Source organism: Apus apus, chromosome 1 (assembly GCF_020740795.1).
Source record: "Apus apus isolate bApuApu2 chromosome 1, bApuApu2.pri.cur, whole genome shotgun sequence".
Taxonomy (NCBI): Eukaryota; Metazoa; Chordata; class Aves; order Apodiformes; family Apodidae; genus Apus; species Apus apus.
In genome coordinates this window covers 196200155-196213130 of record NC_067282.1, presented here as the reverse complement: position 1 = coordinate 196213130, position 12976 = coordinate 196200155, and the positions used below count along the sequence as shown (strand labels likewise).

Sequence of the window (12976 nt, the reverse complement as noted above, 5' to 3'; positions counted from 1 at the left end):
AGCACACTCCTTGTTAGGACATGATGCTGTTATAGACAGCACTGAGCTGAGGGCATGGGCTCTGCTTGCACCACTGCAGTCATTTCCAAGATGTAGCCCTGGTCTGCTCTGACTGGCTTCAGTACAGCTTTGTGGGACCATGGGCAAAGGAAAGGCAAAACAGTTTTGCTTACATTGCATTCTGTTCCTTCTTTCCATCTCTGGCCTGACTTAGAGAGATATCTGTACAACGTGGGAATACTGGACAGAAGATGGGAAAATTTTTGTGGCTTACTTTTTAATACTATATTGAAAGTTCTTCTTTTTTATCTTTAAATTTTTTATTTTTTTTTTAATGAGATAACTTCAGAATCTTGTAGTAAAGGATCCTGAAAAAGGGAATGGTAGGGACCATTAAATGACTTTTAATGACTCCTAGATAAATTTTTATTCTTGGGAACAAAACTCCTCTGAAGAAAATACATTCTGAAGCCTATCATTTAGTTACACAAGTGTACTGCCTGTGTCTTCCATTTATTCATTCAAGCAATACATTATCCTTATATCCCAACCTAAAAACCGTAAGTTGTCCTGAAAAAACAATAAAACCAAAAACCCAAGCAAACAAACCTCCAACACACTGGAACACTACTTCCTTCCAAGTTAGAAAGACACACTCAATCTTCTTTTAAATTAATGAGGGTTGCTTTTTCTGCTTTTCCAGGTAAAACACAGGTTATGGGTGAAATCAAGATTGCATTAAAGAAGGAAATGAAGACAGATGGAGAACAACTGATAGTAGAAATTCTTCAGTGCAGGAATATTACATACAAATTTAAATCTCCAGATCATCTACCAGGTATCACATAGAAACCAGCTTCATGATACTTTGAGAACATTAAGTAGGATGTATCAGAAATCATTTAACATCAACACTAAAATGGGAAATAAAATTGCTTCTTAATCAAAATGACATATTCTGTAGAATTCTTTTTGAAGCATTTTGTTTGTTGTTTTTTGTGTTTTTTTTTTCTCCTAGGAGCAACTTTAGTGAAAGTAAAAACATTTTGTAGAATCAAATTAACTCTCAGAATTTATTCCTATTTTTAATTTACTTCTTACTGTTAAAAAATTCATCCTTTTTAAACTTTAATAACAATTAGAACTCCCCATGTTATTAAAAGCCAGTTATATCTAGTGAAAATTGTATTTTGGTGAAAAAGCTTTTTAAAAAATTACAAACTCATGTTAGTAATAATATTTTCATGCATAAAGACATCAAGGTATTTGTCCCTTTAGTGACAGCATTTTAAACACAAAGGAATACTTTGGATTATAGTGGTGTGGTTCCATTTCTACACCATGTGAATGTGAACAGAATATGGCTCTGTAAAGTACCATATGCTTTCTTAACAACACTTTCCCTCTGTTGAAATAACGAGCTACAACAATTATTTAAAAGCTTCTGTAATTAACTTATTGAACTGTTCTTCTCCAGACCTATATGTGAAGCTGTACGTTGTCAATATCTCTACCCAAAAGAGAGTAATTAAGAAGAAAACCAGGGTATGCAGGCACGACCGAGAGCCTTCGTTCAATGAAACATTTAGATTTAGCTTGAGTCCTGCTGGGCATTCTCTTCAGGTAATTCTGCATTTTATTAAAACCTAACTTTGGATGTTGTCCATGCTGTGCTATGGGCATTTGAGATCAATCTTCAACCCCAGTTTTATGCTGAAAAGAGAAAATTAGAAAGGAAATAACACATCTACTTATGATGGCAATATAGGGCTGGAGGACATTTTAAAATTTTACCCCCCACTGAGGCAGGGTATTTATATACCAGGGCTGAAGGTTTTAGGCTTGATATGTTCTTGAAATCACCTAGAGAAGGAAGTTCTGCATGCCTTCCAAAAATACTTTTCTATATATGTAGAAAGTTTAGTGTAATATCTAAATTAAATATGACATATTTTTAATTAAGTTAATTTATCCCTAAGTATCTTCACAAAGCACAGAGGAAAACTGGTCAGCTTTCTTTTCCTAAAACAAAAAGTTTGCACACTGAAAGTTTGCTATTGTCTCTCTCCTCTGTGTTTCCAGGCTGAGAAAACCAAACTTCTTTGATATGTTTTCTTGCCCATATGTCAGATAATTTCATTCTCTTCAGTTATTCAACTTGTTTAAAAGTTGCAGTGCCTAGAATTACACACAACAGTCATAAGCTCAGACATTGCAGAATCACTTATTATGCCAAGTCAAATATTCTCTGTATACATTTGTAAAGCAGATGACAGTATTTTCAGTCTGTGGCACATCAAATGATCACAGAATCACAGAAAATTAGTGGTTGGAAGGGACCTCTGAAGATCACCAAGTCCAACCCCCCTGCCAGAGCAGGACCAAAAAAAACCCCACAACAAGCAACTAAAAAAAAACAACTAGGGCAGATCACTCAGAAAGGCATCCAGACAGGTCTTGAAAGTCTCCAGAGCAGGAGACTCCACAACCTCTCTGGGGAGCCTGTTCCATTGCTCTGTAACCCTCACAGTAAAGAAGTTCTTCCTCATGTTGAGGTGAAACTTTCTGTGCTCAAGTTTGAGTGATGTGTGGAACTGATTCGGGGAATGGTACCTCTTCTGTGTTTTAGTTGCTTAGAGATATTTGATCATTTGGTCAGAAATGCTTTTCTTAGACAGGTAGGGTTTCCTTTCCCAACCTCCATTTGCTTTCATGTGAGTAGATAACTAATATAAGGCAGAGAATCAGGCTTCCTCTAGTCACTGGAAAGGGATGGACAATACCAGGGATACCTGCATGCTAATCTTAAAAGTAGGAGGAACTGTTTTGGCATAACAGCATGCACTTAATGTACCTTTTAAATCTGGAAGACCAGTGTAAACAAGCCAGCCATATTTTGCTAACTAAAGTTAGGCTGGATTATCTAAGTGCCTATGTTAGGTTTATTGATTGTATCATTAAAACTAAAGCCAAAGAGGCTGTTGCAAAACAAGGCCAACAGAAATAGATACTGCTTTCCCTGTGTTAAGGTGTCCTAAGATGTCCTTATTGATTCAACAGACTCAGTAAAAGACCATTTAAGATAATATATTAGCTGGGAATATCCAGTGGTTAATACAGTCTTGCTGAAGTTTAGGAGCTAAATTTCCTGTAAAAACTTTGCTTCTAGTGCTGGTTTAAAGAAGAAAATATATGGAGAGAGTAGACCAGTAAGGAAGAACCCACAGAGTACTATCGAAAAATGAGCCACCACGTTGTTAAGGAACGAGGGAGGGAAGGAGTTAGTCATAGAACAGTCAATTTGAGACTGAGCAACATTTCCTCAGGAACTCTGTGATATGCACTGATGCTGCACACCAGACCTCAGAGAATAAAGGCTTTAAAGGTAGCAAGGCACGAGTCTAAAACAAGAAAAGGTGTTTCTTTTTAGCAAAACTCAGAGTTCGAGCTGTAAAATTTATTACCTTAATATATTACGGATGCTAAATGTCTTCTTGGAGGAAGTAACTGGAGAATATAATTGGACAAAATAATGGGCAAAATACCTCATAATCTGTTAAATACAAATATACCACTTGTGAGTCAGGAAGTCAGTGGTCCACGAATCGTAGTAGATATTTTGGGAAAGTGTCACTAAACGATTGTCCTAGTCTTATATTTTGCTGTATATGCTGCCCTATGCACTTTCCAAAGAAAATATTTGGCTGGAATGATCTTTGATCTGGCTCATCAGTACACCTCTTCCTATATGCTTTTCATACTTATCCATCAATGAGTTCCTATGGCAAAGTATGAAGCTGGCTGATTTGAATGCAAAATTCAAGTGATGAACATTCAGGGGCTAAGAGCTGGACATTGTCAAAAGAAATTTGGGGTAGAGGCAAAGGAAACAAAACCAGAATGTATAGAACAACATGGAACTGGGAGATTAAGGGAAGAAATAAGATCAAAGAGAGGGAGTAAAATGAGATAAAACATGGAAGTCATAGAAGGTACATTGTAAAGAGACATGAGAATCAACTGGGGGCAGAAATTAGGACAAGGGTGTGCACTCTAAAACCTGATAGCAAGTACTGTGACTATTAGCCATAAAAATGGAAAGGAGAGGAGAGGAAAAAGAGGTAGAATCACGGCTGTGCGGACAAGCTAGAGAGGGCAGATACCAGCAATTCAGCTGGGAGGGGTGGAGGGAAGGTCAAGGACAAAAGTGATGGAAAATTTCCATTAGAAATTTTTTTGTCCCAAACACTGTTCTTACATCAGAATGAAAACATTCTGCAGAAAACATTTTGACAGCTTTCAGATAGGCACTTGCCTCAGCCCCTGGCAGCTTGCTCACTTACTTCCCTGATTTCCCTGTTCCTTGGCAACCCACTTGGGACCCTTCTGGAAAGCACTAAGCTCCTGGCTCCTTTGTTTTGTTCCCTAGCTGGCTCCTGGCTGACGGGCTCGCTGCAATTGGAAATACATAAAGTCCTATTGAGGGTAATCAGAAAAAACAAGAATGTTTATCACAGATGTTCTGGTTTGGCTTGTCAGCTTCTGGACTGTCCATTTCTTCAAGAAACATTGAACCAAGTGACCCAGAAGCCACCAGCAGTGGCTTCAGGCTGCCTGTTTTCCACAATTATGATCTTTCTGATGAGTGAAGTGAAGCAGGGTTCCCTAATAGCTCAGTGTCTATGGGGAGGGTGGGAGAGGGATGGGTCACTTGGTCTTCACTCACCAAAGCTGTTGACCCACAGGCATGTGGGTGTCTAAGCTCTCCAGGTACATATCTTTCTGGCTGACTGATACCAAATCTTCCTCATCTAGGAAATTAATTGAAAATTTCCCTTCTCTCTTTTAAAAAAAGCCCTAGATTTCCATTGTGCAGTGAAGTTTGCATTTTTTACTTTGTTTCCCAAATCAGAATGGAATTTTTTAAAAAAATGTAAAGTTCTCAGATACTGGAAACTCTAGCTTTATGGTTCTGTTGCATGCCTATTGCAGTATGGTCTCTTCTAGCCTCTCAGTGGAGTACAAAATCCTTGAGTCCTGCCATTCTTCTGTTAGCCTAGATTTGTGAAACCAAGCAACAAAATGCCCTATTTTCTCTCCTGCTGGTTCACACAGCAGGTGACAGCCTCCTACTGTTACCAGTTACCTGCTTAGCTCATTGCCAGAGGTCGACTAATGACTGTGAATATTACGAACTTAATGCTAATCCTATCATGGGGCTGCGTTTTTTCATTAGTTTTTGTTTGTTGTTTTTTTTTTTTTTGTAAAACCTAAGAAGTTGATATTAAAAGAAAAGGAAAAAAAAAACCCACAAAACATTAAGCTTGTTAATTGAGTTACTCAATAGTTAAGAAATTATAGAATTTTTCTGACTTGTAATTGCAACTCACCCCATGAAGTACATATATATATATATATATATATATATATATATATATATAATGACATTTATTTCTCCCAGAAGCACACAGAATGCATCTATAGATACATAGAATGAAATAAGTCCTTCAGAGAAGGCTATTGGTTGTGTGACGTGAACTTGCTGAGCTGGAAAATGTTTGCCTGTGTGATATATCAGGGAAAGTCTTGAACACTCAGCCTGCATAGCTCACACTAGTGCTAGGACTATTCCTTGCCCTCAGACAATACTGTGTGCCCTCAGGCAGAGACATAGCAGGTGTGAGATTTCAGAATAACTCTACATTTTAGGTTAGAGTACCACTTGCTGAGGTCAGAAACCAGAACTATGGACTTTCTCACACGCTAAATCTGTTGGGAGGTACACCCTACATGCAGAGCACCCTTTGACTCCCATGCCCTTGAAAAGGGTTAGTAGTCTGCCTGCTTATGCAGGCTTTACCCTGTAACCTAATACTTGACCTTGTGCTTGTCCTTGGTAACCAGCAGGTAAACAAATTGCTCGCTAAAGTTCAAGATTGTCATCTAGTTGGTATATCCATGATAATAAAATATAAGAGAGGGTAGATTCATTTTTCATGGGGCTTCCTTTCAACTGGGAAGATGACTCTATATGAAGGCTTATGGTCAGTGTTTCTTTCCTCCTGCATGGGTACCGAAACAGAGGTCAACATTTCTGAATCTTTCATATTAGCCAGCAAATGCCATATGTGACTATGCACAATGATAATCATTTTTTATTATTATTTTCCCAGATTCTGCTTGTCTCCAATGGAGGGAAGTTTATGAAAAAGACATTGATTGGGGAAGCTTATATCTGGCTTGACAAAGTGGATCTAAGAAAAAGAATAGTAAACTGGCACAAACTGTTGGTCAGCTCCACACAAACGCACTGAGCAGAGCTGTCTGTCTGCTTGGGACACAAAACTTGCAGAGTCTGCTATAAACAGCATCACTCAAAGACTATAGTTTGATATCATTGTGTTTAGCTAGTCTTTCAGAATACAAAGTAGAAAAGAGCAGTCTCTGGGCTACATAGCACACTTAAAGGAGGGCTAGTACACTTCTTTTGCTGCAAAAGACAGCAAAGAAAACCTGGGCCCAGAAGTTGAAGAGAGGCTGTTTGAAGTGAAGATGGATCACAAGGGCTCTGTGTTGTTCAACTCTTTGTGAAGAGAGTAACTGTGAAGGAAATAATGAAGGCTGGAAGGCAGGTGTTAATGCGGAGTTCGGCTGCAGCTGGAGGTAGTGTGATGGAAAGAGCAGTCTGGTTTTCTGTGCAACCAGGAGCAGATCACTTTATGCAAAAGCACCTAGGGTGACTGACTCTCCAAAGCTCACTTTGCAGAAGTGCAAAACTTGTTTGTCTGCACCTTAGGTTCTCTGATAATTTGCTCTGAGATTATGCCACTTGATACGAACTGCAAGGAGTTTGTAAGAGAGGTAACGCTATTTTACATTACTTTTTTTCCTTCTTTCTTATTCTTTCAAAAACTATGCTGTGGAAAATCAGATCTGATTGTTTCATTTGTTTCTATGTGTTAACAATGAATATAAACCACTGTCCTAGGATGTAATGGATAAAACTATATTAACAGTCTATAATTTGGGATGTGGTTTTAAAGAGAAAGGGCAGGATGTAAACTGCGTTATATCAAGAACAAAAAATGCTGTTTCACTGTCAGTGACACTGTACTTCATCCTACCCTTTGAATCAGCAGTTTTGAAAAGTTTGTAAGTGAAGAGACTTACTATGACTTACACAATTATTTCAACTAGCCAGTCTTACTCTGAAACTGTACAGATATGATGAATTCTAGGCTACATTTTGGCACTTTGGAGCAGTAGACCCACCATGCTAACACCAGCCTGCTTGGTGTAGGGTTCTGTATCAGCAGCAGTGACGCACTTGAAATCTAAGGGGAAGGGCTAGCAGGGCAGTCCCTGCCTGGTTGCTGTTGCATTAGAGACAATTAAGAATATCCTTTTGCTATCTCAGGTGAATGCCTGAGTATAATCCACTCAACAGCATGGCTTCTCAGTGACGAAAGTAAATAGGAAGCTAACTTGCAACATTTAAGGCTATGTTAGCACTTCCATGCTTGAAGTCCCACTTTCTGGGGCTTGAAACTGAGCAGTCAGCTCACTTGGTAAGAAACTACTGCCTGGGATAGTTTTGGCTTGGTGTTATATTTTACCTTGTGCCATTTTTGAAGAAGGGAAAGCTTTCTCTCCCATTCCTAAAAGTCTAACAGTTTCTTTAAAAAAGCAAGAATCAATATGGTACCAATTCTCTTGTTACTCAAAAGTCGTGTAATTTTTCACAACTTCAAAAGTAGTTTCCTTTGAAATATTACCTCATTACCTTTGCATACTTAAAAAGCAAATGACCAAACTTCTGCACTTCAGACATTTATTTGTCTTGCCCAATAAGGACTTTTCACAAATGCTTTAAGGTATGTCTTATAGTTTCTGATTATATGTAGTATACTTCTACAGGTTGCACAAAACCAACTGAAAAATATTCTGGAAAATAATATATGCTTTTTAAAAAAGGAAAAATAAGGCTCAGCTTGTTCAGAAGCTGGACTGACCATTACAAAGCTACACCATTTAATCTGGTGACACTTCCCACATAGAGTTTTCAATTTGTCTTTGTCATGTTAAAACAACAGTGTGGAAAAGGAATAAGAGAAGAAGCACACAGAAGATACTAAAGATATACACACCAAGGAAACTCCTGTTAAGTTGTCGATAACCTACTGGTAGCCTGCTTAACTTGCAAGCAGAGCAATCTTACCAAAATCTTATTAGCTATCTTCAAAACACAACATCACTGACAGAGGGAGTAGGTTGTGTGCTTCGATGTTGAATTTTATGCCTTCACCAGTATATGTATACCATTATATATTTTAAAAAGTCCTTTGGGGTTAATGTAAACATCCTGTATGTTTTGATGTTGTGTAATTTTTTATAAGAAGATAAATAGTTCAAAGAAAAAATCCCTGATCAAACCAAAAAATCCCATGTGGATATATTTGACATTTGTGTTGCTTTTTTGGTGGGTTATTTTGCATTCCTGATGGGTATAGTGTGTTCTTTATTTGAAAAAAAAAAAGACAAAAAAAAAAAGTCCAGTTTCAATTACTGTGTGAAGTACAAGCCATGAGGTGTGCAATTTTGTGCAAACTGCTGGTAATTTTGTTATTGCTAAGATTTATTCTGAAGACAGCAAGTCACACTGGTAGTTGCTATGGAGATTTCCAGCAGGAACGAGCACTATCTGGCTGCCTTACTGGGAAGTCTGTAATCATCACTCTTTATTGAAAAAGCAGACAGACATGCTTTGCTCTCACACACATACAAATGTGGCCAATACTTTTATAGAATAGTTGTGTTGGGTGGTATGGCTGCAGCTGTATAGAACAGCCACCTTTGTGGGTTAGTCAGCTGTCAGTGACTGGTTTAATTCAAACATCTTTGATTCTCTGAGCACACACAAAATATTTCTGCAGGTTAAAAATGGCAGTTTCAGGCTCCCATCACGAAACACAAAGAAAAGAGTTTGTCAGGAATGAGGTGCTGCCTTGGTCAGCTGCAGCAAGGACAGGGCTCCTTTGGGTCACCCGGGATGGGCTAGAGACAGACCTGGGCCCATGCATTCTCTCTTTTCTGAGGCAGCATCATTCAGAGGTCAGAGGATGCTTCCAAAGTGTGCCAAGTTCCTTTTTTTGACCAAATTTCTAGGTTGTACTGGAATCACTCTATGCAACACAGATTCATGTTTGAATGTGTTTTGTTTTGGTTGTTGTTTTTTTTTTCATGTTTTATGAATGTCAGGAAAAACTCTTGTGACAAAATTTTTTTAAAAAATAATCAAACAAGGACTATTAGTATTTTTTTACTTTTTTGTATATATCTCAGTATATTTTTTTCACTTTTTTCTCATTAATTTTTGTTTCTTTTATCTGGCCAAAAGTGCTTAGATGTGGCAAAAGCTTTTATCATTTCTGAGTGATTGATTATTAATGAGTTCAACACATTTCTACGATTGCTTTGAAGACACATATTACAGGGAGGCAACAGCAGAGGCTTTTAAACTTTTTTTATTCATAAATCTGCTGAGTCAACACAGATTGAAGCTGCTTCTTTGTTCAAGGTCTTGTGTGGTGGAAACAAGCTGAAAAATGAGCAAAAGCACAGTGTATGTGTTTACAAATGACAGGGATTTCTAATGTTATCATTATTATTATGCATATGATGAGCAGCAAACAGCCACTTTTTTTTTTTCCAGGTTAAAACTGGACATGAGAGTTTCTGTGATGAATGTTGAGCTAATTCTTTATCATTACACTTTAAAGGGATAGTATCCAGGAGAAATGAGTGCTGCTTCTTTATTATTACCCATGTTTTTCATTGCATGGATCCTGTGTGGAAGAAACAAAAACCCAATCCAAACCGGTTGAAGTCAATAACAACCAATCTGTTGACTTAAACTGGCTTTAAATCAAGACCTAGAAAATATTTGAGTTATTTTTCTGGATGCTGGGTGTGTGTATGGTTAGGCTGTGGGATATGGTAGCTGGCAACCAGCTGATATTGACTCTTACTTTGAGGATGATGATGAAGAAAAAGAAGACATCTATTATATTGTAAGCTAGTGTGTGCCCAATAGAGATTATTTAATTAGGATTTAGTTTCATGGAGATATCACAAAGATGTTAATAGTATTTTTTTAAATTATTATTTGAATCATAACTGACACTATTTTAAAGTACTTTATTTTCATTGCTACAATGCTGAATGTCCCAGATTCCATTATTTGAATATATATCTAGAGATGTACATACCTATGTGAATAACAGAGAAATTTGCATTTGTGTGACTGTAACTTATAAAGATAATGAAACAGAGAAGAAATTTAGTGAAAGTATTCACCTACATTATATTTAAACCTTATTCTTACATGCCTTGTGAATTTTCAGTATACCTGGCATGTAGGATCTGTTGCTTTTGATGAGTACGTGTTGCCTTCAGAAAGAAAATAGAAGGAATAAGTGAAACCGGATACTCTCTCTTTAAATCATAAGAAGCATTTTAATGTTTCCTATATGTTCTGGTTTATTATTTTGAAGAGCTTAATAAGCTAATATATTAATGATCTCAAAAGTTATAATATATATAGATATCCATATCTCAAAATAGATGATTTGAGCAAAAGCTGTTTTCTTAATTTGTTACCCTGTAAATAAGTCTACATTTTTGTAAAACAAAGTTTAAATTATGAACTCCATCTGACATCCAAGCATGTGAATGTGTCCTTATTTGATTGTATCTTATAGATGTTCAGTGATGTGCTCAGGTGCTCAACAATGGCTGACTAGCGTGTGTGCAGTCATGCTACAGACAACGTGTACAGCATACCCAATGTTTAAAAAAATCCAAAAACACCAAAAAAACACAACAAAAAAAAAGATTAGTCTTTGGAGAAATGTAATGTTTCCACAGTGAATGTTGCATGCATAGATGGTGGTTTGTGGATATTCATTTTGTTTTGAATTTCTTTTAATTTTGGTTTTGCTTCTAGATTCATCAGGAAAAAAACCAAACAAACAAACAAAACCACAAAAAATCCACAAAAAAACCCAAACAACAAAACAATCACACAAAAAATTGCAGACTTGTTCTAAAAGTTATAAAAACTGAAACAAAACCAGTATGAGAGTTGTATAAAAATGCTTGTAAAGCTGTCTTAAGTTTTCACTTTATGTATAATTCCATGCCATGGTTTTGTGATTGTATACAGGATGTATCTTGAGAACTTATGCAAATTGTGCTGTATAAAGGCTGTTATCCCAGTCTGACAAATAAATATTTAAAATATCTGGTTTGGTTTGTTTTACCTAATTAATATGAGAATCAATTTTGCTGGTTCAGATTTCCCATGTCAACCACAGTGGTTTTACTGTAAAACTGTACACACTGCCCACATTAATCTATCCTATTTCAGCATGAGCTCAACTCCCAGGGTATCATTAATGTCCCACATGTGATTTTGAAATAAGGAATGGCTAGTTCATCAAAACCTTCTTTAAACAAGCCAGAACCAGAATCCACATGCAGCTTGTTGATATCTTCACACAGATTAATCTCTGGCATCCTGTATAGATGACAAATAAACATGTATACATCAGCACAGTTTAGGAATGTAGAGAGTTTTGTCTCCTCATGGCAAAGAAAAGATTAATAAAAAATGTGGCCTAGCTATGTACCCTTTGAGTATCGAGTCTGTACCTTTTAAGTTCCTAATGAAAGTTTCTTTCAGCAAAAATTTTTATATTACTGAATTTGCCTGATTTGTAGATCACCCATGAGGTTTTCCCATAGAGCTAGCATTTCTGAGTCATGTCTAGTCCTATATTTATTACATTTCCGGTATTTCCCCCTTTGATACAAATAATAATTAAAAAATCATGCTCCCCAAATAAGATAAGTTGATGCTTGAGTCTGGCACCTGCCACATAGACTGGAATGTTTTCTTTCAGTTAATGTCCTTTCCTCAAAAAATAACATAGTGAGAAATAACCAACACCTTTGAGGATGCCTCAAGAACAGAGGTGCCCTTTTTAACATTAGCCTATTTGCTACAGCTGTGACAGAGGCTAATTACTGCTTAATATCTATCACGAGCCAAAATCAAGTCTTCTCAGTACCTGCCTTAATTACCAAGATATGTATTTATAGTAATTTGAGTACCTCTCTTTGAGGAAACAGTCATGGTTACAACCAGTGCTTCACAAACATTCCCACTTCTCAAAATCCTCTTGATTTTCATGAGGAAGCTCCTGCCCAGCATGATGGTGCTCTGGAAATGCTTAGAAAGCATTTCTGAAGTGTTAAGAGCTTCATGGGACAGAAACCTGACTGGAATTAGCTGCTGTGGAAGCTGAAGATTCATCTGAATCTAACTCCAGGAAACTCACTTACAGAGAGAAACTCTTAGTGTCCTTTCACACAAAGAGAATGAATAAATAATATGCTACTTTAAAAATAATTAACAATGCTTAACAAAAAATGTGTGTTTACTCAGTTAAAGCACTCAACAGAGTATGCATGAAGTATTTCCTCACAGTTCTGCTGTGGGGTTTAAGCTAGCAGAGATACATGGTATACAATGGGAAACTGGGAATGGGGCAGCTCATAGGCTGCAGCTAAAGTTTCTATAGAGAGAAGTCAGTGAAAAATGTACACAAGAGATTCAGCTTAGCATTCTGGCCCTAAGGATGGGTCCATCAGTTTTCACATACTGACACCAAATACCACACAGGCACTAGAGACATTCAAAACCCGTCTGGACGCTTCCTGTGTGACCTACTCTAGGTGATCCTGCTCTGGCAGAGGGGTTGGACTAGATGGTCTTTCGAGGTCCCTTCCAACCCCTAAGATTCTGTGATTCTGTGTAAATCCACAGTGAGAGAAGAGCCACAGGCTCCAAACTGCTGCAGCAGCAGGGCTGTGCTGCCCCTCGCAGCATCCTCCAGTGCTGCAGCCAAATCTC

General features: G+C 37.4%; 1 protein-coding gene across 1 annotated transcript in view; it reads left to right on the top strand.

The window, feature by feature from the left end:
• Window positions 1-11303, top strand: part of PCLO (piccolo presynaptic cytomatrix protein) — a 350197-nt gene extending 338894 nt beyond the window's left edge. The window contains exons 25-27 of the mRNA XM_051622973.1: window positions 704-838; window positions 1478-1623; window positions 6174-11303. Of these exons, the coding sequence (XP_051478933.1) occupies window positions 704-838; window positions 1478-1623; window positions 6174-6314 (422 nt within the window). The 3' untranslated portion in view covers window positions 6315-11303. The remainder of the gene's footprint in view (window positions 1-703; window positions 839-1477; window positions 1624-6173) is intronic.
• The last annotated feature ends 1673 nt before the right edge of the window (window positions 11304-12976 follow it).